Below are 27,522 nucleotides of genomic sequence, written 5' to 3'. Positions count from 1 at the left end.
GCCGAATACATTCCTTTAGCCAGCCAGCACCGTTAAAGACATAAACAATTGGAGATTATTTCAGAAAATAGACACGCTTGCATAACGTCTGCTTCATGCTCAGCGCTTGGGAAAGAGAAGCTGGCACAAGGCAGACCCTGAACGAAACAGACCAAAGAAAAATGTTTTTCGCCTGGTGTCCCGTCTTCTTCGCGGCTTGCGAACTGGAGCTTCTGTTGGAGATGGAATCCGGTACCCATAGATCAGGAACGCCGTGACAATAATCCATGCTTAGCTAGATTTACTAGAAAGTAAACCCTACAAATTTGACTCCTGAGCATGTTTAAAATTAATTCCATCTGCTTGGCAGACGGCTCTTTCCTACCCCCAAATGGCTGGACCTTCTCCTTCCATGATTAATCCTGACATTCTTCAAAATAGGCCAGCAATCTATAAAAATGGCCTTATAAGATCTTCGCCCTGTTTCATAGGAACCTATCTATGTACATAGTCTGCATGTCCCAAACGTTCTCAACTATAATTTCCTCCCCGCCCCCCAGGTTGATTCCAAAAGTGCAGAAACTCGCTAGTTTCTTGGGTTTTATTCAGAAAAAAAATAGTAACTATTTGGCATCGTTTTCCCACTGTCTGCTTTCTGTTCGAAGATCAACCAATCCGTATCTTCTTGTATCAGCTCGTGTTCTAGCACGGGATCAATGACTTAGCCTGTAATAAACGCTCATCGTTATAAGGACCTTTATATTTCCATCTCCACATGTGCCAATATCTCTTCCATGTATCCATCTATCCTATGTCTCTATCCATCCATCTCTCTATCCATTTTATTCATCCACTCTAGCTATCATCTGTCTGTCTGTCTTTGTCTACCTCTATCTCTCTATCTATCCATCCACCCCACCTACCCGTCTATCTGTCTATCCATCTGTCTATCTATCCTACCTACCTCTCTACCTACCTACCTCTCTACCTACCTACCTATCCATCCTCCAAAGTCCCTTCCAACTGTTATTCTGTTATATTTCCTCCCTCCTCCCTCCCTCTCTCTGTCTTCCATATATATATATATACCTTCCAATTTAAACGGAAAGCTGCATCTTTTGCAAACCTTCAGGGAAACAGATGCCAAGCGTGCCAAACAGGGACCCCTCTCTCTCTCACCCCCAGATTTTGGGAAGGCAGGTCCTTAAACAAGTCTTACATAACCCCCTTCCCTCCCTCCCACCACCCACCCTCCATCCGGCACAACTGCTGCATCCTGCCTTGAACAAAAGCCGCACCAAAAAAAAAAAAAAAAAAAAGTGGGGGGGGAGGGAAGGTAGAGGGGAAAAAAAAAAAGCCTTAGCAAAAACTCCTGCCTTAAGTCATCATCTCTAGTTTCTCAGCCCTGACGAACTCTAGCCGTGGAGGGCGTCTACGGACACGGTTTGAATTTTTTCCTGAGCTGTGACCTCACTGGGCAAAATTCGTTTCTTCAGCCAGCCCTGCTGGAAGGAGGCCTGCGGGGGTCTCTCCTTGACGGTGTGGCTCCTTTGACTTGACGGGAGGCGGAGGGGGGGGGGCGTAGTGGTCTGAAGGGAGGTTGCCCAACCAGAACTGGTGCCTGCACACTGCATGCTTGCTTGTCATCTCTTCCCTCCTCCGGGTTGTCTACATCCTCCGCCAGAAAAGCAGCCGCTATATAGGAAGCTGTGCAGGCTCCTCTGGAAAGGACGGCCTGAGAGACTTCAAGCCCTGAAGCGCAGAAGAAGAGCTGGTAGGCTGGCAAAAAGCAAAGCAGCCTTTTGTTCCTCAGCTCCTACCGAGAGCCTGGGAGGCGACGGATGGATCCGGCGACCAGATTAAAGGGACACGAAGTGCCACAATAAGGAAGTCAGCAAACCCTCAGCAGCCTGTTAGTGTTGTGCTGCTTTCCAACACGGCACCCCATGCCAGACTTTTTTTTTTCCTTTCCTGCAGGAGAAGCTTAGTCGGTCCGCCTCGCCGGAGACTATGTTTATTTGGCACCGGTGATATTGCTTATTTCTAGGGATGAACCTAGCAGTGGATTCTTGATTATTATTTTTAAAGGGGAAAAAACAACAACAACAACCATCAAGCAACATGCAACTTTGAAGCTGGAAGAAAGACGCCCGAGGGGGAAATAGGGTAAGGATATGAAAATAAATAAATAACTAAATAATAATGCTGCTGCATTCGACAGGATAATCGGGCGTTACAGGTTGGTCCTGAAATATTTTGCACAGTGGAACGATAGCTTTAGAAAACAAAGGCTGCCTTTCAGTGAGCTGAAGTTCTCCTTCGGGGTCATCAACGGTTACAGGAGGAGGTTGAGGAGGAATTCTTTAGCAAAATAAATCCAGGCGAATTTTCAAATGCTAAGATTTCTGCACGGTTAGCTTTCGTGTTTCGTTTTTTTAAAAACTTCAGAACGTATGCTTATAAATTTTAGCCTTTGAAATGCCAAAGTCCTGAATCACCGGATCTATAAAATGAGTTTTGCTGTTTATAAATGCAGCCTAAGACATTGAAGCTCTGAAGTTCTACTTCGTGGGATGTATAAAATGTGCATTGCTTTTCTAAATGCTACTAAACTTTAAAACATGTGTCTCTCCTTGGAAAGGACTATTGCATTACAGTCCAGGAAACTGGCTTTGACTTTCCTCTGACACGCTTTTCTTAAAGTTCCTCTAAGAAAACATTTAACAAAAATCAGAGTGTTTGTCTGTACAGGTGACCATGCCTTACAAAATACATGTCTAAGCTAAGCAGAGTTGAATATTTGGGAAATGATTTATGGAACAGTCTTAACATGAGATGCCAAGGGTGAAGTTTAAGGCTAACACTGTATGACTGCTCCTAATACATGCAAAAACTTTTAAGACCTTTTCAGCAGGGCTAGCTTAAGAGACAACAAAATGAGGCCACGGTTGAAGGGAAAAAAGAGCAAATCTAATATTCCAGTTCAAATTCCAAGAAAATTTATCTTTTTTAAAATAATAATAATAATAATAATAATAATAATAATAATAATAATAATAATAATAATAATAATGATGATGATGATGATGATGATGATGATGATGATGATGATGTTTCCCCCCCTGGGGAATTTTTGTTCGGTCTAGAAACAAAGACTGCTCACAAACTTCCCAGCGATGGGAGGTTTAGGATAGATCTGAAAGTCACTTAGGAAAAATTCAAAGCATCAGTGTCATCTTCAGCAAGCAGAAATTGGTAGGACAAAGGATTCATCCTGAACCATTCTGATGCCAGGTAGCATCTGAAGCTGGCTGGGTTACTTTGGACCAGCTTCCCTTTCTCTCAGCAGAACCCGCCTCGCAGGGTTGTTGCTGTGGGGAAAATGGAAGCAGGAAGGTGTTTGCCACCTTGAGCTGCTTATAAAAAATTATAAATAAGTAATCAAAACCAAATAAATAAATATAATCTTTCTGAGCGGGATGGAAGAGCAGCTCCATCAAAATCTACACTAGAGTCGCCAAGCCCCCAGCCAGGTGTCATTTAAAATATCTTTTTTCTCCCCCAAAACTAAAAAGATGTTATCCAAACACCATCAGTTTATATAGGCGATAAGAATCCAGGACTAGGAGGCAAGTATAATACATGAGTTTTAAAACTTCAGAGAAACTTGTGGGCTCTCCCCACTGTCCGGGAAATCTTACAGTATTGTGACTTTGCATTCCTTCCCCCAAATAAAACATGTCTTATAATGTGGCATGTTGACATATGGATACAGACCCTGGTTCATTTCCCCACGCCCCAGGAAGAAATACCACATGGTTGGAGACTAGGCCTTTTATATATTTTCATTCATTGGGACATGAAGCTTTTGCTGCCAAGGGATCTTGGTAGTCTTGTTTATCCTCTGGATTATTTCAAAAAGCTAAAAATGCGGGTGCTCCATCGCTGGAAGTTTTTTTAAGAAGAGATTGGACAGCCATTTGTCTGGAATGGCACAGAGCTTCCTGCTTGAGGAGTGGGTTGGACTAGATGACCTCCAAGGTCCCTCCCAGCTCTGTTATTCTGTTATTCGTTATTTTCGAATGTGCTTTAAATAAAGAGAGCCAAAGCATAATGAGAAAGAGAATTGTTCAAGAGAGCAAGCAGCGTCCAGGGTTACTGCGAATGGAATCTGATCTGGAGGATTTGGCCAAAGTCCTGTAACTCAACTATGGACACCATGTGTGGTTGTGTTGCCTGTGCATCCAACAGTATACACTTCTCGTCTCACGCTGCTCAGCTTTGTGCTTTATCTTCCTGAATGGAAAGGTCATTCCTCTTTGCTGGAGAAGATTTTCCCTTGTAACCTTTTAAAAAATCACATTCCCAAATGACAAAACCGTGAGTCCAAGAATTTTAATAAGAACAGCTTGAGATTGCAGCCAGGATAAATAAAAGCGTCTGGAGACCAAAAAAAAAACACAAAAGACCTGACAACTCTATTTTCGTTTTATGACACCTTCAGGTTGAGGCTGAACAGTCTGTGTAACAAGTTGTAAAGTGTGAAATCTGGAAGACTGCCAGGGGCACCAAATGTTAGCCATAAATGCTCAAGCTGTCTTCAAGAGTTTTGAATGCTGATGCTTTAAAAGGTGACACGGGACTTCTTGGTAAGCGCTTCTTGTTAAAAGGACCTGTATCGCTCATATTCTCCTGTGTCGAAAAGGAACGCCTTGTAATCAGATTTATAGAACATAGACTAATAGGGCTGGGACCCTGGAGGTCTTCTAGTCCTTCCTGGAACTTCCTGAACCTAATGTAAAAACCTTTTATTATAACCTTATAAAACCTTATATTAGGAATTATTTCCCCCTTTGGAGATTAATCACAAATTGGGAATTCTAGTTTCTATACAGTAGATTTATTGACTGTTGGGTTCTGCTGCAATTCCTGTTTCTTTAAGAACTGTGTGCCTTTGTTCAAAGCCCTGGAAAAAACCCAAAAGACTTAAGGAAGCCATTTGGGATCCTGTCTGGCAATTGCGAAACATTTTTTGATGCCAAATTACCCAGGCAGAGATCACTAAAAAAAAATAAAAATACTCATCCCAATAAAAGAAAAGGGGCAGATTTCCCTTTGGAAAGTTACAGAAAAGATTATTATCTTGGGTTAAAAAAAGGTGAGGGGAAGAATTGTCTAGAGGGCTGAAGGGGATTAAAAAGACATTTTTGTAAACGGGAAAACTGCAGAAGGCTGTTGCCTTATTAATATACTCTGAGTCGGTTTAAACTGGCTTTCCCGTTAGGATGATGGAGGCAGAGCACAAGGAGAATAAAAATAACGTTTAATGCATAAATGTGTGCAGCAGGATATATAAAACCACGGAGCAAGTAAAATAAACCAGAAGCATGGGAACGTATGAGCAGGTTAAGGCAGCTTGCGGGCTTAAAAGTTTTCTAAAAATCTTTCTGTCATGCCAGCTCTCTCACACAGGATTGGCAAAAGCTTTCAAAAGCCTCCAAGAAGAGCAGTAGGTAGGTAGGTAGGTAGGTAGGTAGGAAAGTAGAAAAGCAAGGAAGGGTAAGGATAAAGGGAAAGGAAAGGGGAAGAGAAAGAAAAAGGAAAGGAAAGCTAGGGAAGGGGAAGAGGAAGTGAAGGAAAAGAAAGGATGGGATGAAGGAGGAAAGGGAGGAGAGAAGGAAAGAAGGAGAAGAAAGAAAGGAAGAAAGGAAAGAAAGAAAGAAAGAAAGAAAGAAAGAAAGAAAGAAAGAAAGGAAGGAAGGAAAGAGAGAGAGAGAGGAAAGAAAGAAAGAAAGAAAGAAAGAAAGAAAGAAAGAAAGAAAGAAAGAAAGAAAGAAAGGAAGGAAGGAAGGAAGGAAGGAAGGAAGGAAGGAAAGAGAGAGAGAGAGAGAGAGAGAAGAAAGGAAGAAAGAAAGAAAGAAAGAAAGAAAGAAAGAAAGAAAGAAAGAAAGAAAGAAAGAAAGAAAGAAAGAAAGAAAGAAAGAAAGAAAGAAAAGAAAGAAAGGAAGGAGGAAGGAAGGAAGGAAGAAAGAAAGAAAGAAAGAAAGAAAGAAAGAAAGAAAGAAAGAAAGAAAGAAAGAAAGAAAGAAAGGAAGGAGGAAGGAAGGAAGGAAAGAAAGAAAGAAAGAAAGAAAGAAAGAAAGAAAGAAAGAAGAAGAAAGAAAGAAAGAAAGAAAGAAAGAAAGAAAGAAAGAAAGAAAGAAAGAAAGAAAGAAAGAAAGAAAGAAAGAAAGAAAGAAAGAAAGAAAAAGAAAGAAAGAAAGAACGAGAGTTGAATGAAGCTCCTGGTTCAGAGTGGACCCCAACCGCCTCTCTGAAGCAAAGCAAAAGAGGGATTTCTCCTTCCTTGGGGCAAAGGATGCTGTGATCTCTCTGCTTCCTTTTCCTGTTTATACAATCTCTAACTGGTTGGATGTGGGAGAAAGGTTTCTTGTGAGGCTACTCTGTTCCCTCTTGCACATTAAAAGTGGACTTCCTCTGCCATAGCCCAAGCCTTTTCCCCTCCCTGTTCTCCAGAGTTTTGGGAGAGCTGACCTCCTGCATTTAACCGCAAAATGCCATCCATCCATCCGGTCTTATTAGATGGGGAACTGGAGAGGTTGACAAGGGCAGCCCTCAAAGCTTGAAGCTGAGATAGGATTGTAACGCACTTCGAAGCATCTACAACAGTGTTTTTCCCAAGCCTGGCAATCTTAAGCTGCCTGGACTTCAACTCCCAGAATTGCCCAGCCAGCTAGCTAGGGGAATTCTAGGAGTTTAGATCTAATGGGGCCAAATTTGAAAAATACTGCCTTTAGAATTCAGCAATGACTGAATGCAAAGAGGCCTCTTCTCTATAAAAGGCGAGATTTTTCCCAGAAACCGTTTTTGTTATGACCCACCAGATCTTAATAATAATAATAATAATAATAATAATAATAATAATAATAATAATAATAATAATAATAATAATAATAATAATAATAATGATGTTGTTGGAAGGGACCTTGGAGATCATCTAGTCCAACCCCCTGCTCAGGCAGGAATCTTCCCCTATTTCAGTTTAGTGAAAGTCATTTACTTTTCCTGGAGGCTCAACAAACCTGTACTTTCTATCTGTTTTGGTTTTTTGCGTCTTTGGAGCCACCACTGAAGGAATAAAAAATATATACAATTTTGGGCTCAATTGTGGTCAAGGACTACTTGTTCATAGGCCGTTTAATGTGCATAGTGAAACTTGGCTGGCTCTCACTAATATCTGAAGCTGAGTGAGAGATTTGCATTGAGTTTTGGAAAGACAACTTGGGAGCAGAAATTCTCCTTTTTTGAGAGACAGAGAGAGAGAGAGAGAGAGAGGGAGAGAGAGGGAGAGAGAGGGAGAGGGAGAGGGAGAGGGAGAGAGAGAGAGAGAGAGAGAGAGAGGGAGGGAGGGAGGGAGGGAGGGAGGGAGAGGGAGAGGGAGAGGGAGAGGGAGAGGGAGAGAGAGAGAGAGAGAGAGAGAGAGGGAGAGAGAGAGAGAGAGAGAGAGAGAGGGAGAGAGGGAGAGAGAGAGAGAGAGAGAGAGGGAGAGAGAGAGAGAGAGAGAGAGAGGGAGAGAGAGAGAGAGAGAGAGAGAGAGAGATTGGTTTTTAAGAGGAAATTGGACAACCATTTGCCTGGAATGGTAAAGGGTCTCTTGCTTGTGCAAGGGACCTCCAAGGTCCCTTCCAACTGTTCTGTTCTGTTCGGTCTGGTGCTACTGGATATTCACCATCTTCCATTTGTTTTGTGTTTACGGTAGAGAATAAAAACCTTCCCTTCTGAAATAAGGACAATGAAGGCGGCCATCTGCTTGCTGCTAATGGCCGCTGTGGGAATCAAGGCGCAGAAGCCCGAAGAGGCCGAAAGCCGCGCAGCGGGAAAGACGCAAGAATTCATTTACCGAAACAGATACAAGCGTTCCGGCGAGGCCCAGGACAAATGCACTTACACCTTCATTGTGCCCCAGCAAAAAGTAACCGGGGCCATTTGTGTCAACTCCAAAGAGCCCGACCCCGTGCTGGACCACAGGGTGAACAAGCAAGAGCTGGAACTTCTCAACCACGAACTCTTGAAGCAAAAGAGGCAGATAGAGACCCTGCAGCAGCTGGTGGAGGTGGACGGCGGGATCGTGAACGAGGTCAAGCTCCTGCGCAAGGAAAGCCGCAACATGAACTCTCGCGTCACCCAGCTGTACATGCAGCTGCTGCACGAGATCATCCGGAAACGGGACAACGCGCTGGAGCTGTCCCAGCTGGAGAACAAGATCCTCAACCAGACGGCCGACATGCTGCAGCTGGCCAACAAGTACAAAGACCTGGAGCACAAATACCAGCACCTGGTCACCATCGCCAACAACCAGTCCATCATGATCGCCCAGCTGGAGGAGCACTGCCAAAGGATGCCGGCCGTCAAGCCGGTGCTGCCGCTGCCGCCACCGAACCGCGTCTACCAGCCACCCACGTACAACCGCATCACCAACCAAATCTCCACCAACGAAATCCAGAGCGATCAGAACTTAAAGGTCCTACCGCCGACTCTCCCCACCATGCCGCCCGTCACCAGTGTCCCGACGTCCACCGATAAGCCCTCAGGTACGCCAATCCATTGGTTTTTAGTACGGGCACGGACCGTACACGGTAGAGGTTAGTCCTTGGCTTACGACATCAGAAAGTTGCCAGCATGTTTTGCGGGGATATTGGCGTTACGGTGGTCCCTGGCAACAATTTCCGTGGCTAAGCGAGACGGTTGCTGAAATGAGTTTTGCCCCCTTTTACCATCTCTCTTTTAAGGAATCGCTACGGTTGTTGTTAATCAGACGGCGGTTACGTGAACCTGGCTTCTTCCCCGTTGACTTTGCTCGTCAGGGGAATGGCAAAAAGGGGATCGCGTGACCCGGGGAGGCTGCGACCGTCATAAATACGAGTTATTTGCCACATGGCTGAATTCTGATCAGGTGACCCTGGGGACGTAGCAATGGTTGTAAATGTGAAAAATGGTCATAAGTCTCCTCTTTCAGTGCTGTTGTAACTTTGAACAGTCCCTAAACCATCTGCTGTAAGTTGAGGATTACCTGTATGTCCTTCCTTCCTTCCTTCCTTCCTTCCTTCCTTCCTCCCTCCCTCCCTCTTTCCCTCCCCTCCCCTCCTTGAGTCTACCTCCCATTCTCCTTAGCATGAGCAGTAATTGGCCTCTCCTTGGGGAAGCCTACCTCCCACTCTTGGATGGGAATACATGGAGCGCTGTACTTTCCTTTATTCAATTATGGAAAACTTCCTTGGAGCTAAAGGCTACGCTGGGAACGTTTCGTCAGCCAGAAAAGACAAAAAAAAGCCCTCTCAGCTACTCTTCTAATGTCATGCACAGCACACCTCCGCATCCCTCCGTCTGATAGTTTAATCGGCTGTTTTGCCATAAGTTTTTTAAATCTGGGAAAAGTAAATCTGCACGGGGCTTGTCAGGGGGAAGGAGAAAGGGTTATTACAGTTCAGAAAAATAAACAAGCCCTCTTTATTGAATCTGAACAATTAAATTAATAAGCCCAAAGGAATGGCAAGTGGGATTCACAGTGGGAGAAGCTCATGCGAGAGAATTCTTAAAAGAGGTGGAGTTCTTAAAAAACAACTATTAAAAGCCCCCCTTTTTCCCCCTCCCCTACCTAAGACACTTTTAAAAAGACGATGAAAGAGAACAGGACTCTTAGTCAAACAAAACTTCTACATGAAATCATCAACAGCCTTTTTTTTCTTAATTAGAGAAACTCTCCGGAGATTTAAAAAAAAAAGCATGCTTTGATTTGCGATTTGTTCAACCAGCAGGACAAATTAACTTTTTCAGACTGAAAAAGAGTTCAGTTCTCCCCTGGTTTGTTTTTTTTAAAGGATGGAAAACTCTGTCTTTAAGAAATACTTCAGGACCGGAGAAGGGATTCCACAGCTCCAGTTGCCAGATCTAGTCAGATACGATTAATATATGAAACGATGTTTTGTTTTGGTTTTTTTAAAAAAGATGTTTGTTATGTGCAGCCTGGTCTTCCTTCTGCCCGTGGTGCGTAGCTTATTACGTACAAGGCGTAACTTAAGCATGTGCAGAAGGACAGACACACACACAACACACACACACAAACACAAATTGTTTAAGAAAAGGGAAGATTCGAAGGTCTCCCACTAGTTGGCCAGCCAGCTATAGCCTTTCTTCTAAAATTCCAAAAACGAAAAGTGGATATTTATCTGAACGTAAGTAGAAGACTTTTTACACTGAAGCTGTCACCAAGGTCTATAAAGCTAACACAAACACACAGGGAAATGATTAAAAGTTAAATATAAAAAACCAGCAGATTTGGAGCAAAAACATAAACAGATTCCCTTTCTGAACAAGAGTGGGCCTTACGGCAAGGGTCCCCAACCCCCGGGCCGTGCAAGCGGCGGGCCAGTGTGAACTTGTGCAGCTCGACATGCGCCGTTGGCGGGCCGGTACGCATGCACACAGCTTAACTTGCACAAGTGGCAGGCCTGTGCACACGTGCCCAGCTCAATTTGCACATGTGGTGGGCCGATTCCCCTCTACCCCCCCCTCCCCTCTCCGGGCTGCCAAGCCATGAAGGTTGGGGACCACTGTCTTACGCCAACTCTTATTCCAATGCTGTTTTTGGCAAAGCCGTTTAACTGTCAATTGCAATAACGGGAGCCAAAATCAACTCAATGGGTCTCTACAGAGGGACGATGGGAGGAGGAAATAGGAAATATGTTTGCACACTTCATCTGACTGTACAGTAAAATTAGCCGGCGTCAATGCAGCTTTTCTACACTGCTAGCAAAACACGTCTCGGAAACATTTTTAAGAAGATTAATCGTTGCATGTTGTTTTGGGTTTTTTTTTTGTTTTTTAATATACAGTAAAATTATGTTTGTGGGGTCTTTGGTGCTCTCTGAGCTTGGTTGTTAAGAGCGCAGAGAAGAGCAACTAAGATGATTAGGGACTGAAGGCTAAAACAGATGAAGAACGGTTGCAGAAATTGGGTACGCCTAGTCCAGGGGTAGGCAACCTCAGCTCTTTTATGACTCATGGACTTCAACTCCCAGGAATTCTGGGAGTTGAAGTCCATGAGTCATAAAAGAGCCAAGGTTGCCTACCCCTGGCCTAGTCTAACAAAGAGAAGGACTTGAGGTGACATATAACAATCTTCCAGTATTTGAGGGGCTGCCACAGAGAAGAGGGCGATCAAACTATTTTTCAAAGAAACCAGCAGGCAAGACAAGAAACAATGGATGGAAACTAATCAAGGAGAGAAGCAACCTGGAATTAAGGAGAAACTTCCTGACAATTAGAACAATTAACCAGTGGAACGACTGGTTGTGGGTACAATAAAATACAAGACTGTATGTCTACGTTTAGAGACCAGCATGCCAGAATTTAGTAAGGTAAAATGAAGTTTAGTTCTCATGAAACAAGAATCAGCCAGAAAACGTATTTGACTCTGTCTAGAATTGAGACCTGGCACTTTACAAGAAAGAAATATGGTGTCTCTTATATTCCACCAGGTCCTTGGCGAGACTGTTTACAAGCTTTAGAAGATGGCCACGGGACCAGTTCCATATATCTTGTCAAGCCTGAAAACACAAACCGATTGATGCAAGTCTGGTGTGATCAGAGGCAAGATCCCGGTGGCTGGACAGTAATTCAAAGGCGTTTGGATGGCTCAGTCAATTTCTTCAGGAATTGGGAAACGTATAAGGTGAGGCCAAATAATGGTGTCTTTCAGCATTCGATTTTGTAGGTCTGCTTCTCATAGTGAAAGAACACCAGATGTAAGAGAAGAGCAGGCAGAGCTGGGAGGTGGAGTTAAACGTGCTATCAGCTTAGAATCCTTACGTTGCCACAAACGATCCAAATCCAATCTCTCTTGAGTTTTATTATTGACTCTTATCTAATGCCAGTTTAGTGTTGATAGTTAGTTGACAAGATTCCTGTGTAGGTGGTAGGCTTGAATAAAACTTCTGTGCTGCAACGTAATGTATAATCCTGATCTTTTGCACCTAACACCATAATGCTTAAGGTATTGACAGAGGCAAAATCAGTACTAAGAGGATAATTCATTGCTCTCTTTTTTCATGTAGCAAGGGTTTGGTAACATCGATGGAGAGTATTGGCTGGGGCTGGAAAACATTTACTGGCTGACAAACCAAGGAAACTACAAGTTGTTGATAACCATGGAGGACTGGTCGGGACGGAAAGTTTTCGCGGAATATGCCAGCTTCCGTCTGGAACCGGAAAGTGAATTCTACAAGCTGCGACTGGGCCGATACAATGGCAATGCGGGAGATTCCTTTACATGGCACAATGGAAAACAATTCACCACACTGGATAGAGACCACGATGTATACACAGGTACAAAAATCTGCACTGAATTCTGGGAGAATGTGCATTGAAACTATCTGGAATGGAATAGAATAAGGAATAGAATAAGGAATAGAATAAGGAATAGAACAGAACAGAACAGAACAGAATAGAATAGAATTTAGTCCTTGTCTCTATTTCCAAGTTTTCTGAGCTGGGCTTGATTCAGCAGAACGGACGCAAGGGGAAAAGTACACCTGGTTGAAAAGCCAGAGTAAGAGAAATCCATCCGTTCAAAACGGGGTGTCTTTTATTTCTGTTTCAGGCAACTGCGCCCACTATCAGAAAGGGGGCTGGTGGTACAATGCATGCGCACACTCCAACCTCAATGGCGTCTGGTACCGAGGAGGCCACTACCGGAGTCGCTATCAAGATGGCGTTTATTGGGCGGAATTCCGGGGGGGCTCCTACTCCCTGAAAAAAGTGGTGATGATGATCAGGCCGAACCCTAACACCTTCCACTGAAGGAGACAGCGTCCTCTCAAGAGGTGCCGATTGTTTAGGTGGGTTTTCCGGAACGCAGCAACAAAGAATGTGAGATATTGTACCACCGACTGCTAGACAAGGAGACCTGGATGCTGTCCTATTCCAGAATCAATCTAGAACCAAAACAAGCAGCTTTTTTGGGAAGGGGGGGGGTTTGTCATCGTTCTTTGTGTGGGGAAAAAAGGGGGGGAAAAGAAACTCACCCATCGCTTTCAGATGACACGGACCGTAGATAAACGGAGAGCGTAAGGAAAGCCGCCCTGCCATCGACATACTTATGTTATCTATACTCTCCAATCCTGCACATATTCAAAACTGCACAGTAAATAATAGAGCCATTTGACACAGGAAATTATATCCTTTGAAGCTATGTAGCCCGTGCGGGTATCTTAGGCTGTTAAAAGGGACGGTTCTTAATTTAATCCGTGGCAGAGACTTGGCGCCTGTGTCTACCACTGTGTCTTGCGCAAAGGGAATGCCAAATCGGGAATTCTTCCACCTCTGCCTGGATGGCAGGCAGTGTCACAACTTCGCAATGAACTATTTCGAGTGGTTTATACAAACAATTCTTTGCTCTTCCTCCTTAACGCGTTGGCCGTTCTCCAAACATTGACTAAACTTGTATTATTATTTTTTTTCAATTATCTCAGCAGTATCAATGTGTTTTTTTCCCTCCCTAGACTTTTGGGAATAACTTAGATCTGACTTTTATCATCCGCAGAAATGTTTTCATAATATAAATGACAATTCTGGATTCTGAGCTAAGTTGCCCTTGACGACTCTCCACTCTCTAATAAAAAGAGCAGTCATGCAACTGACAGAGTTTCCTAGACAATGGAATAAAAACTTGGGAGGGCTGCTGGTGAAAAAGATTCTGGTATCGTTAAAAACAAAAGAAAAGGGTTAAAAGTTTACTGCTTCCTTAAATTGAAGGCCAATAATAGCTCCTGGAACAGAACTCATTTAATTAGCCATTAGACTGTAACTCTTTGGAGGGATATATGATACACAGCACTATTCACTGTATTTTGCTATAATGGACAAATGCACATATTAAAAGAGAATTATGCAAATCCCTCTGTAATGTCCATTGTAGAAACTTGAACTTCTGCATTCTAGTACTCTGCTGAGGTAAACACCAAAAATTTATTGTTTTAAGACGTTACTTCCTAGGAACAGTGGAAAGCATAAAGTTTTAAAACTGTTATTATTACCTCATTATTTCATTCCTGATGGACGATGTGCATTAACATTTTGGAATGAGGTAGCCTGTCTTGTACGTAGATGAAAGTAGGGATTTTAATATATCATCAGATTACCCTGTAATGCTCCAAATGAGTAATAAAAGCAACAAATGCTACTTGGATATAAACATGCATTATTTTATTATGAGACACAGAGAGAGAAACAGACAAATAGATCTATAGAGATGGATGGATGGATGGATGGATGGATGGATAAATAGATATGATAGATGTCAGATGATATAGATTGATAGATGATAGATGACAGATGACAGATAAGATGATAGATATAGATGATAGAGATGGATAATTACCATTATTATTTAATCAATGGAATAACAATGGTTGTCTGTCTGTCTATATCTATCTATCATCTATCTATCATCTATCTATCTATCTATCTATCTATCTATCTATCTATCTATCTATCTATCTATCTATCTATCTATCTATCTATCTATCTATCATCTCTCTATCTATCTCATCCATCTATCCATTCAACTATCCATCCATCCAACTATCCATTCTATCTATCTATCTATCTATCTATCTATCTATCTATCTATCTATCTATCTATCTATCTATCTATCTATCTATCTATCTATCTATCTATCTATCTAGTGGTGTTGAAAAAGCTTCTGGCATCATTTAAAAAAATGCCCAGAGATTGCTGCTTCCTTAAAACCACACAATTTGTGCTGCACTCAACTAAACGTGAACCTTGTAATCTTGACGAAAGTCAAGCGCTTCTCCGCCCTTTTGTGTCTTCCAACTGTAAAAACTGTAGGCAGAAAAGACCCCTTAAAAGGGGGAGGGGGGGAGGGATCCTTTGATGTGACTACTATTTCATTAATTCCAGACCGGTTCATTTTTCCAAAGCCTGCCATCCCAAACTGAAGCAACTACTGGCTTGAACTGTGATTCTTGGAAACCGATTTATTTACCTCTTCAGCTTTTCAAATAACTGGAGGAGGCACCTGGCCAACTTTTAAGTGAAAAACGATATTAAAAGGAAAGTTCGCAAAGACAAACAAACAAGCCCTCGAAAATGAAAGAAGCGACGGAGCATTGTTGCGTTTCTGGCATACTGTACATCTGCAGGCCATGTCTGTTAGCAGATCCTGTCGAAACAAAGGAAGACCTGAAACGTGTCACAGGCTTTCTAAGGGATGAACACTCGGAATCTTGGGCGTGTTTGAAATAAAGACGTTGCAGTGCGATTGAGGGAAGGAAGACCGTGGTGTGTTTTTTTTTTAAAAGATAAGATTATGGGAAACCGGGAAATGGGAACAAAATGTTAACCAGGTGCTCAGGCGAGAGGTGAAAGGTAAACTCAAAGTCTTGAGTTTTGTCAAGGTCAAATAGAAGACATGGAGAAGCTGAGGTAAAGAATACATCCGTGGGAAAAGAAATGCTTCTGCCTTTTGTCCTGTATCTTCCCTTCTTCTTAAACCCTCAAAATAATAAAGTTAATAAATCAGAAAAAAAATCTATCTATCTATCTATCTATCTATCTATCTATCTATCTATCTAGTTGGGTAATGAAACATCTGCAAGAAAACAACCAAGCTCTGAGAGCACCAAGGACCCCCCTCAGTCCTTCCTTATTTATTAAATTTATAAGCCACCCATCTTGCTATCCAGAACGACTCCTAAACATTCTCCTTGCGATTTCTGCATTAAAACAAAAAAAAAAACCCATTCCTGTTGCAAATCCAGGAATTCTTCTTGTCCCTTGCCATGATCAATGCAACAGCAGAATTAAACAATTAAGTCAACACATCTCCGACTGGTTTTCAGGAAGGGAGCAGTAGGTGGACCCTGACTGTTCCCCCCAGCTTTCCTTGAACCTTACGCTTCCTTTCGACCCAAAGCGGCAAAGTAATCGAAGATGGCTGCAAAGCGAATTTTTCTCAAATGAAATCAACGCTTCTTTCCATTTACACTCAGGTGGAAAGCAAATCTCTTAATTGGAGCACTGAACCACGAACATGAGGATTTTATCTTCAAAGGACGCGGCTTTCGTAAAGAAAAGGAAGCATTTCTTAAAAACAGTTGTTCAGAAAAGCACAAAACAAACACAGACACCTACGGCATGTTAAGAGACGTGCCAGCATCGCGTACAGGCCAAACAGCAGGAAACGAACTAACAAAGGCCCCCTTGCCCATTTTCAGCGATAAAGTCTAATGGATAATATCACTTTAAATCATTCAGCTTGCAAACAGATCTTCACGGAGAAGATACGCTAAAAAAAACATGGATCCACAATCTCAAAGGCCCATTTTTACTCACCCAAGCCATCACCTCCCACACATTTAAATGCCCTGTGCTGTGCTCTCTCTGGGAAGAATCCCGAGGATGGTATAGATAGTTCTCGGCCCAGACTTTACGTTGCTAAGTGAGAGATTGGTTAAGGGAGCTTTGTCCCGTTTAAAGACAGTTCTCAAGTGAATCAGATAAGGGGGCAGGGGAGAAACCCCAATTTAAAAGCTTACCCAAATAAGGAATGCAAGGCACCATCTTCAAGCATCGGATGTATTCCCGCATCCTCTTGTAGTTGTCTTCCTTCGACATTAAATAGTCCAGCTTCTCAAAAGTGGTCTTGTCCTTGCGATTCAAGAGCTGAAGACGAAATAAAAGCAAAGAGGGGGATGAGGTTTACACCTTAGACAGGGTTAAAAGTGCAGGGAAACATCCCTACCTGCCTTTACATTTTATTTCTTTGCAACGTGCTAGAGCCGTGCAAAGCAATCGAGAGATTTAGAACAGAATATCAGAGTTGGAAGGGACCCTTTTTCACACTTAGCGACCGTTGCAGCATCCCTGTGGTCATGTGATCGAAATTCAGACGCTCGTATTTATGACGGTGGCGGTGTGTCCCAGGGGACACGTGATCATTCTTTTGCAAACTTCTGACAAGCAAAGCCAATGGCGAAGCCCGATTCGCTGAACAACTGCTAGCTTAACAACTGCAATGATTCGGTTAAAGTACCCTGGCAAGGAATGTCGTAAAATGGACCAAAACTCTTAAAAACTGTCTCCCTGAACAACATAAACCTGGGGCCACGTGAGCTTTTGTTCCCTTTGTAGCGCAGTCTCACAAATCCGAGAAAAACCAAACAAAACATAGATTGCCTTGAAAACCTTCCCGGTGAGTTTACACACCTGATCAATCAAAATTGGTTTACGTCTCTCATTTCAATGATATTTTTTTTCCAGCCCTGAAACGGGTTACGCACATGTTGAAAGCATGAGAAATGTCCCATGTGCTCCTAGTTAAGGAACGCCTTCCCTAATTCAATCCTCTTTCCTAATCGGAGAAGAAAGAAAAAGTCGGATGGTTGCCTTCTGAGTAAAGTGACGCCCAACTTAATTTTGAGAAATACTTGAAAGGTTGCCATTCCCGTCCCTTGTTAACAAAAGATGACACGCAGTTGAGCTCCTTGTCGCTAATAACAGAGACAGAAGAGTGTTTTTTTCTTATTATTGTCTTGAGATGAAGTAATAAGATGGGAAGGAGTCCAGTAATGGCTAGAATTGGGTCCTTGCTTGCAGATTAGCAAAATCCTACTGAATTTTCAATGGAGGCTGAACACTGACTGGGCTCCCAATGAAGTCAGGCAATGTTTATGCAAGGGAGCAAGTTCCTTTAGGATACTTCTGAACAACATTCTTTTTAAATATATATATATATATATATGCATAAATTAAAGACCTGGAAGCTAAAGGGGAAAAGAGGGCCCAGGAGCCTGGGAAAGAAACAGGTGGAGAAAAGATAGACTGGATTAGAAAGAGAGGGGAGAGATCTGGGCCCATGTTCTTATTCTCACACAGTTTTGATCGAACTGCCTAGGATTCGAACTGAAATGTCAACTTGCAACAAAGATGACGGGGGTAAAACGCAGGAAGAACGGTTGCAGGAATTGGGCGTGTCCAGTCTAGTGAAAAGAAGGACCAGGGGGTGAACATGATAGCAGTCTTCCAATATCTGAGGGGCTGCCCCAAAGAAGAGGGGGGGTCAAGCTCTTCTCCAAAGCCCCTGAAGGCAGGACAAGAAGCGACGGATGGAAACTAACCAAGGAGAGAAGCAACCTGGAATTAAGGAGAAACTTCCTGATCCTGAGGACAATTAATCAGTGGAACAACCTGCCTCCAGAAGTTGTGGGTGCTGCATCGCTGGAGGTCTTCAAGAAGACTGCTCAGCCTTTTGTCTGAAATGGAGTAGGGTCTCCTGCTTGAGGGGGAGGGGTTGGACTAGAAGACCTCCGAGGTCCCTTCCAACTCTGTCATTCTGTTATTCTGCCAAGCTATGGACATTTCTAGCCAAGGAGGTGCCACTCCGATTCATTACTTGCATGGAGACGTCATTCTTTCCTGCCACAGGCCAGCTATTCCCTTCCAGATAAATCTAACTCCTTCCAAACACTGTTAAGAAACCCAATGGAAAATATTAAACTATCCCTTGTACCGAAGATGCTATTAGCTCTTTATTCTCCGTAATTGAGGCCATCGTTCGCTGGGTTCCAGATGTGAAGAATGGGCTCCATCTTATTATACTTGGAAAGTATCTCTCTCTCTCTCTTTTTTTTCTTTTTTTTTTTAAAAAAAGGCTACCTCATGTCATAAGAATGGAATGTTTCCGATGATCAGCAGTTAAGTTGAGGCAATTTTCCCTCTCCGCGCAAAAAGCTGTTATCAAATAAGTTTGGCTGGATCTGCAACACGCTGTCAAAACCATGGCTTGAACGGTTCAGCGAGAGCTCAGCTTTTAAGGCCAAGTCCACATAAGCAGGACCTCAACGTATCTAACCTCGATTAGACCGGTTCTCGAAAGGGCAACTAGGACTCCATAGCAACACATCTCTTGTGGACTCCCTCTGGGCCACTAGGACTTTAAAAAAGTTTAAAAAAAGGACAGAAAAATGAAAAGATACCCTAATGCATCTTGAAGAGAAACGCAACCACATTAAACAATCTTTTTACGATAGTCCTCTCCAAAATAATATTTCTGCAATGTGTGAGGGAAAATATTGCTAATATAACCAATAAACGATGACCAGCTAACTACCACTTTAGGGTTTTCTTAGAGCTCTTATTAGTTAAGTCAATTTTCCGGACAAAAAACCATTTCCCAGACTTTTCTATTTTATAGATGGCAATAAGAGAGAAATTTTTCCTTTTCTGATGTTTTGCAATAAAGGAATAATAATAATAGGAATCTAACTCAAGTTTCTGATGCTGCATCCATTTATTTCCGCTAGGAAAATGTTTTGCAACAACGACTCACCGCAGCTAAAAACAGAACTGAATCAATGGCTTATGTTGCATTAATTTTGTATACATTTGGAAAAATGTTCGGGAAACCAATAACAGCATGCATTTCATAAGATGTTAGAAGGATTTTCCTTTAAAGGAAAAAAAAAAAAGCTCAACCAGAGCTGCCAGAGATGGGGCAGATGGTCCTTGACTTACGACCACAACTGAGCCCAAAATTTATGTTGTTAAGTGAGTTTTGCCCCACTTTATGACACTTCCCACCACTATTAAGTGAATCACTGCAGTTTTTAAGATAGCTAATAAGGTTGTTAAGTGGATCCGGCTTCCCCGTTGACTTGGCTTGACAGAAGGTTGCAAAAAGGGATCATGTGACCCAGGGATGCTGTGACTGTCATAAATGTGAGTCAGTTGCCAATCGTCTGAATTCTGATCACGTGATCATGGGGGATGCTGCAAAGGTGGTAACTTAGAAAAACGGTCTTAAGCCACTTTTTTCCAGAGCCGTTATAACTTTGAACTGCCTCTACTGTGCCAATTTGCACATGATGATCCCGATGCATTCTTCTTCTTCTTTTTTTTTTAATGCAATTCCTACAATACGATCTGCAGAAACGTAGGTTTACAGATGCAGAAGCAAAATCCACCAAAGTGAAGAACGGGACGATTCTGCTCCAAAGATTCTGAAAACTTTGAAACTCCCACGGCAGACTCAATAAACGTATTCTTTATTTACTATTTTGGGCAGTATTTCTTAGAACTAAAAAAAATAAGAAAATAAAATAAAAATCCGACACTGCAGTTTCAAGTACAGAAACTTTGCTTCTAATCTATTGTTTCCTGCCCTGAGAAAATATAAAATGCAGATAAAAGATTAGCCAACTCCGAATTGCTCCCAAATCCCTCTTTACGCAACCCCCTTCCTGGCTAGCAAAAAAATCAAACGAGATGTGTTTAGCATCCTGTAAGTTTAAACGGTGTATTATGGAAGGAAGGAAGGAAGGAAGGAAGGAAGGAAGGAAGGAAGGAAGGAAGGAAGGAAGGAAGGAATGTCCCTTCCAACTGCAGTGACCAAAATATTGGACTCAAGTCTGACATGTTGATTGATGTCCAATTCTGGCCACCAGGATACAAAAAAGAGGTTGAGACTCTGGAAAGAGTGCAGAGAAGAACAAGAAAGATGATTCGGGGTCTGGGGGCTAAAACCTATGGAAGACGGTTGCAGGAATATTTGGGAAGCTGCCCTAGAGAAGAAGAGGGGGTCAACCTATACCCCAAAGCACCTGAGGGAAGGAGAAGAAGCAATGGATGGAAACAGGCAGCACCGCCTCTTCCAGTATGGCTCGTAATTATCTATACAATGGCTTTTAATGTGCCCATCCTGTGTATTAAATAAAGTGGTAAGTCACTATTAGCCGGGATGCAAGAAGTTACATAATTTAACCTGCATGGGCGACGGAGCCCTGAAGTCAATCTTGTCAACGCAACCACATTTCTCCCACGTTACAAAGGGTGCGCTACTGGTTCAAAGAAAAAATAAAAACCAAAAGCAAATGTGGGTGTATATAGTTAAACCCCCAACCTCTTTCGGTAGGGGCTCCCTATAGTAATGGACATAAAGTGGGATGCATCTAAAGGAAGCATCTAAAGAGAGCTTATTCCCGCAAGTCAGCCGATGTCAAATTCGTCCCAGACTGGTCCCCGACTTATATCAGTTCACGGAGAGGCCATTCAACGTTACAACGGCTCTGAAAAATGGGACTTAAAGGTGAAGTGGGTCTTTCAAACAGCAAGAACTTACAAAAACGCATTTTCCCCCAACAGTAGCTTTTTTTTTTTTCCCTAACGTGAGCAGCTGGAATGCCGGGAGCAGGGAAGCAAACTTACGTCACATGGCAGAGATTTAATTAAACTGCAGGAGGAGTTGTGCAAAGAAACACAGTGAGTAATGTTTAGTGGAAAATGTGACCGAAAGCAAATATACATGCCTTGAGCAACAGCAATTAAACAGGGAGCTAGGCTCTATTTATTTTCATTTTATTTATGAAATACTTAAGACCTCCTCAGCGCAGCTGGATTGCAAGTAGCTTTACGAATCCTGTCTTAAATCACGGCTGCTGTTTCCACCAGCCGGTTATGAAACATTAGGACGTAATTTTTATGTATTTGTAAACACCGCAGGCAAAGTTCTCCAACTCAGCTTCTGTCACAACTCCCAGAACTGAAGCTAAGGTGAAGCTCTTCTTTTAGAAAAACAGAATTCAGGTCATCCTCGACTTACAAAATTTCATTTAGGGACCGTTTTATATACACATTTCTTCTATCCGGGTGGTTCTCAACTGAACACCGTTTGTTTAGGGACTGTTTGAAGTTACAACAGCACTGGGAAAAGGAACTTATGACTGTTTTTCACTCTTATGACCGTTACAGCAGCCCCAGGGTCACATGATCAAAATTCAGACACCTGGCAACCGATTCATATTTATGACGGTCGCAGGCCCTGGGTGGGTCACGTGATCCCCTTTGGCATCCTTCTGACAAGCCAAGTCAATGGGGGGGAAGTCAGATAACAACCAGGTTGCTGATTTGACAACTGCAGGGATTCACTTAAAAAATGTGGCAAAGTTAACTTAACAAATGTCTTGCTTAGCATTTTAAGGGGTCAACTGTGGTCGTAAGTCAAGGACTACCTGGCACTAGCCCATTTCTGATGTAGCGAAAAAAATAAAAGGATCTTTTTGGATGCTATCCCAGATGCAGGGTTTTTAGGACGGGGCGATAGGCACAATAAATAAATAAATAGATAAATAAAATTCAGAATAACTTACTGCCCAGGTTTTCGTCAACCTGAAAATGGGCGCACTTTGCAGAGCTGATACCACAGACATGAGAGAATGAAGGTTGTTCAGTTCTAGAAGTTTCTGAGGAAAGGGAGGGGGGGAAGGAAGAAAAAAAAGACCAAAATGCCATCAGTTTTCCATCTGGGTTGGGAATGCTGCAGACCATTCAAGAAAATAATTGCTGTTCCAGACGCTTGCGATTCCTACTGTAAATTACAGAACAGTCAAAAGACTCGACCTTAGTTTGATGTGAAACTTACAAAATGTAAAGACCAGATGTCAGCAACCGGAGGATCACGTTACTCGGTTCATTTCGAAGACTTTTCAAGAGAGTTTTAAGCAAATTAGAAAACTCAGCATTCCCATCTCAGGTATTTAAGCATCTCCAGGCTTAATGTATGCCGATTAGTGTACATTCAAAGTGAGAATAAAGTTATTATTCTATTCTTCTATTCTATTCTATTCTATTCTATTCTATTCTATTCTATTCTATTCTATTCTATTCTTTTTAAAAAACAAAGTGCGTGTGGTGGCTCTGATGTAAAGTTTGGGACCTGGGAAGATTTTAACGGTGAGTTTGGAAGAGCTGCTGTCTCTCTGCTCAACTTACCTCACGTCAAGTTCCTATCAGGTTGCGTTGAGGTGGGACACCATAAAGAGAGAAATAAATCCTCCCTAGTTCCTAAAAATATACTCCGCCCCCCCCCACCCAGGAGTATCAAAGAAGGCAGGATTGATGCCAAAAAGAGGGGAAAAAACATTTCGAGAAAGAATAAGATGTAACATCCCAAACTCACCTTTGCTATTTTGACAAAGTGGCTGAGGATCTCCGCCCTTATTTTTAAGGTCTGTGCTGTTAAAATTTCTCGTACCACCCAGAAACTGACCTAAAATAATGAGACAATTTCAAAGAGTTAAAAAACTAAAACCTTGTTTAAGATGATGGAACAAAACAGGCAAAGCAGGTAGCATAAATTGGTATATATACACTCCCACCCAATCAGAACACACTTACTCCCCCACCCAATCAGAGCACACCTCCACCCACAGAACACACCCCCTCTGGCAGTTTAAAAAAAGAGGAACAAACAGCCACATGCTTCTCCCAGAAGAAGGAAGCAGAAGCCACCAGCCTGATGATGACGGATGGGATTCCGTCGAAACGTCGCCCCTACACCTTTAGTTCTACGCGGGGAAAAACCCGAATAACCAAATATATATATATATATATATAGAGAGAGAGAGAGAGAGAGAGAGAATCGTAGCCAAATTAACCCAAATTAAAGGGGCCAGAGTGATATGGGCGCAGTCTTCAATTTACAGCCACGCTTGAGCCCCAAGTTTCTGCAACCATCATAAATACGAGTCAGTTGCCAAGCGCCTGAATTCTGATCGGTTGTTAACTCGCTTTTTCGGTGCCGTTGCAACTTCAAACGGTCACTAAACAAATTGTTGTAAGCCGAGGACTAACTGTGTATCATCAGGGATGGAGAGTGCCGTTATATTATCTAGCATGGTTGCATCAATTTAAAGTGCAAATTGTGGATTAAATACAGCGCTAAATAGTTCAGGCAGCTGATCTGCCTAATAGCATGCCTTCTTATAATAAGGTGAGATGCAAGTGCTTTGCAGCCTGGGAAAATACCAAACTCCTCTACAAATCCTAATTGTTTAGGTTCACTACAAGCACCAATGTAAACCCACTGCTCTTTAAGTGCCTAATGCAGAATGTAAATTAGTTACAAATGGAGCTATTTCAAGTCAGTATTTATATCCCTCTGCTCATTAAAAATAGCTGTTCATATTAGTTTGCTCAGCTGGATTCAGTACCACTTCAGCCCTTCCTTCCTTCCTTCCTTCCTTCCTTCCTTCCTTCCTTCCTTCCTTTCTTCCTTTCTTCTTCCTTTCTTCTTCCTTTCTTCTTCCTTTCTTCTTTCTTTCTTTCTTTCTTTCTTTCTTTCTTTCTTTCTTTCTTTCTTTCTTTCTTTCTTTCTTTCTTTCTTTCTTTCTTTCTTTCTTTCTTCCTTCCTTCCTTCCTTCCTTCCTTCCTTCCTTCCTTCCTTCCTTCCTTCCTTCCTTCCTTTTCTGGGATTTTTAGTGAACTGAATAATTGATCACAAATCTGCAGATTTCGTAAATAAGGACAAGTCTGCAGAATTCTCAAGCCCGGCCAGGAAACTCTACTTTAAAAAAAAAAATATCTACACCTGTAAATTTCAAACAGACACACGGTTGTGTGAGCAAGGGAGAAAGTGTTCCGACAACTTACAGACAACAAGAATGTCAGTAATTGCCTCGGATACTCCTTTTTTTTTCCTTTTTAAAAGCAAAACAAAAAACAAAACTTACAAACAGGCAAGGCTTTTTGTTGGAGGGGCAACGTTCTTTTCAATGGGCGTTTCGAAACAAAACAAAATTCCTGTTACCTGGTTGAATCTCCTCGTAAAGGCAACAACATTTGGGGCGAGGATGTGTTTTTCTTTCTTATTCCAGCCACAGCTTGCAAGTTCCTAAAATATATATATATATATAACGACATGGTGTTAATTTAAAAAAAAATGCTCGTGGCTCCCCCCCCCGGCCAAAAAAGAAAAGAAATAACGTATTTCATTTGACAGTGTCAGAGACAACAGACAGACCAAGAGAAATAAAAAAAATTCCTCCGCACCATCCTGTGGAATTTAAACGGTGATGCTAAAGGCACTTAAGTTTAGTTAAGTCTGCAATACAGACATGAGTTCTGCTTTGGCTCACTTCCCTATTAGACAGTGAAGAATCGGTACAGGAAGGGCGCTGAATTTGCATAATCCGAACAAAATGAGAACTTGCATACAAAACATTTCGCTGCTTCCTAGAACCTGTAGTCAGTTTTTTGAAGAAAAGAAAGACTTAAAAGAGAATATTTGTAGCTCAGGGTTGAACTGTGGGGTCCTGGGTGCTCTCTGAGCTGGGTGGTTTTCTTGCGGACGTTTCATTGCCCAACTAGGTAACTTCATCAGATTGGATTGAGCCTCAATTGACCGAGTTTAGTAAAAAGTTGAGTCAAAATGGGCTCTTCCATTTATTTCAAAAAACTTAAAATGTCTACTAACAGCCTGAATCTAAGAAAGAGAATACGGGGATGTGTTTGTGGGAGCCACAATTGAAAGCCAGAGGTGGAGAACTACAGAACAAACTCACACCGACCAGGTTGTCGTACACGCCAAGAAGCGCAGCTGTGAGATGGAGGGCTTTATAAATCAAGAAACAAATAAAATGTCTAATCTTTCTGGCCAGCCATTTCTTGACGTAGCCAAGAACCAGCTACTTCTGCTGCCTCTGACATATAATTTACAATAAGCTGGCTTTGAAGGTTGATGCTGGTGCTAACCCAGTTTGCCCACAGTGCCTCTGCTGTGTGCTTTGCCAGGGAAATTTCACTGACCGACTTCTCCCTCTTACTTACTGCAAGAAAGATATCTCATGAGAAAAGAGATTTATTGCTTCTATCGCCCCCCTGAGCTAAGCAATTCACTGCCACAAGGCGAGCAACTTAAATGAGTTTATTTTTATTTAGCCCACTATAGTCTTTTTTGTACTCTATAATATTTGTTATATAAACACTCACTAAACAAGACAAGGGTAATGAGAATAAATTTGCCGAGGTCTGAATGCGCTGAGGCTGAAAGTAAACAGAAATAATATCTGTAAAATCCATTCAGCTATTTTTCACTCTATAAAGCCTCTGATGTGTATTCCGGTACTACGCTTCGTATTAGAGTGCAGTGGCAAACAATCTTTTTGCAAACATTTATTTATTCTGAAACAGAGATAAGGAGAAGCCTCTGACAGACACAGAAATTAGATTTGTAGTTTTTATTAGGATACCGTCAGGGTAATAATTCTTCTCTCAGCTTCAGTGGCAAGAAAATGCTTTACTGAACACACGTTCTGTACAAAGCTGCTAAATTTCCCCAAGTTAATGGTGCTGGTGCTGGTGATGATGATGAAGATAATATGTTGATAAAAATGCCATATCCAGCCTAAACATCTGGCTGAATCCGCCAACAACCATAATCATGTATTATATTGATATGCTGCCCAGCATATAAGGTGGAAAGATACTCATAAAATTAAAGTAAGAAACATTAAACATTTCTACAGCATATTGATTGTTACTTCTGCTATATGTGACAATGTCAATGAAATCAGAAGGAGCAGAAATAGGGGGGGGGGAAACAAAAAACATGTAAGTTATCGGTTAAAGCATCGATCATTTCAATCCGTATGAACTAAGAAAAAAAATCGTATTTCTGCCCAGAAAATGCATTTTAAATTGACGAGGAAGAGGTTTTAATGGAACAATAATATTAATATTATTCTTAATATTTTAATAGAACCTACCAATATGTGTAAGAAAGGGAGTTCCTTATTCTGTGTTAAGGACAATATCCATCTATCCATCCATCCATCCATCCATCCATCCTGTCATCTATTGATTTATCATCTATTTATCTATCTACACACCTACCCACCATCATCTATCTATCTATCTATCTATCTATCTATCTATCTATCTATCTATCTATCATCTATCTATTCATCTATCATCTATCTATTCTATCTATCATGCACTCAACCTGTCTCTCCATCCATCCATCCATATCTATCTATCTACCTATCTATCTATCTATCTATCTATCTATCTATCTATCTATCTATCTATCATCTTCGCATGCAACCACACATACATACAAAAGCTGTATATTTATGTATATGCCATCTGGTCTTAAGCCTTATTACGCTACCGTAGGAAATGCATACAAAGTTGCTTTTAATTTTCCCAGTGCTCTTTTAAAGAATGAGGATTGGCAGACAACCTGAGCATCTAACACAGCAATATTATTTGAGTCAATGAACACGAGATCTTCACAGATACTTTGCTTCACTACCTATTAATGTAGCAACCTCTTCCTTCCCATATATACGAAAGCCGATTTTTCACTTTCTAGTTGTTCTCTTTGGAAGTTTCATCCTTATTTTTTTTTTGAAGTTGGACCGTGTTTCCCAAGTAAGATTTAGTGTATTATTCTGATTATTCTCCCGTGAACAATAGCAGGAGTTACCAATGATTAATGCAACAGTTTTAACAGCAGCAAATGTCCAAGAATAATCACAGCAATTGTGTTCCTTCCAATGAGGGTGATTAGTTTATTTTAAAATAACATATTTGAGTTATGTAAGCAAAAAGAGTCTCTTTCAAATCCCATGGAACAGCCTAGGGCCCTAGGAAAAACTTTTTCGGTTCTAAAAATTGATCATCTA

The 27,522-nt window shown here is 41.8% G+C and overlaps 2 protein-coding genes across 7 annotated transcripts in view; one reads left to right on the top strand and one right to left on the bottom strand.

The window, feature by feature from the left end:
- The window catches only part of RALGPS1 (Ral GEF with PH domain and SH3 binding motif 1), a 90,994-nt gene that overhangs the window by 41,795 nt on the left and 21,677 nt on the right, over positions 1–27,522 (bottom strand). For all 5 annotated transcript variants that reach the window (XR_014028031.1, XM_081339946.1, XM_081339949.1 and 2 more), the window contains 4 exons: positions 24,645–24,728; positions 23,016–23,105; positions 22,207–22,299; positions 16,600–16,726 (listed from right to left, as the gene is read on the bottom strand). Coding sequence is in view for 4 of the 5 variants with exons in the window: in XM_081339946.1 (XP_081196072.1) it covers positions 16,600–16,726; positions 22,207–22,299; positions 23,016–23,105; positions 24,645–24,728 (394 nt within the window). In the remaining variant the exon portion in view is untranslated. The remainder of the gene's footprint in view (positions 1–16,599; positions 16,727–22,206; positions 22,300–23,015; positions 23,106–24,644; positions 24,729–27,522) is intronic.
- Positions 1,487–14,217, top strand: ANGPTL2 (angiopoietin like 2). 2 transcript variants are annotated; one of them, XM_081339865.1, is made up of 5 exons: positions 1,487–2,145; positions 7,739–8,570; positions 11,517–11,710; positions 12,093–12,363; positions 12,638–14,217. In XM_081339865.1, the coding sequence occupies exons 2-5, from the start codon at positions 7,772–7,774 to the stop codon at positions 12,835–12,837; spliced, it is 1,464 nt and encodes a 487-aa protein (XP_081195991.1). In that variant the 5' UTR covers positions 1,487–2,145; positions 7,739–7,771; the 3' UTR covers positions 12,838–14,217. The 2 variants fall into 2 exon arrangements, with proteins under 2 accessions (XP_081195991.1, XP_081195992.1); XM_081339866.1 differs by lacking the exon at positions 1,487–2,145 and adding an exon at positions 4,207–4,628.

This window comes from Vipera berus (genome assembly GCF_964194415.1).
Source record: "Vipera berus genome assembly, chromosome: 15".
In the NCBI taxonomy this organism is placed as follows: Eukaryota; Metazoa; Chordata; class Lepidosauria; order Squamata; family Viperidae; genus Vipera; species Vipera berus.
Note: the sequence above shows the minus strand (reverse complement) of the source record. Positions and strands in the feature narration are given on the sequence as shown.

What these genes read in the sequence shown, in the direction of transcription:
- ANGPTL2 (XM_081339865.1), top strand. Translation starts at nt 7,772, where the DNA reads ATGAAGGCGGCCATCTGCTTGCTGCTAATGGCCGCTGTGGGAATCAAG. An exon ending in GTCCACCGATAAGCCCTCAG is followed by an intron (nt 8,571 to 11,516) that starts GTACGCCAATCC and finishes ATATTCCACCAG; the next exon opens with GTCCTTGGCGAGACTGTTTA. An exon ending in AGACCACGATGTATACACAG is followed by an intron (nt 12,364 to 12,637) that starts GTACAAAAATCT and finishes TTTCTGTTTCAG; the next exon opens with GCAACTGCGCCCACTATCAG.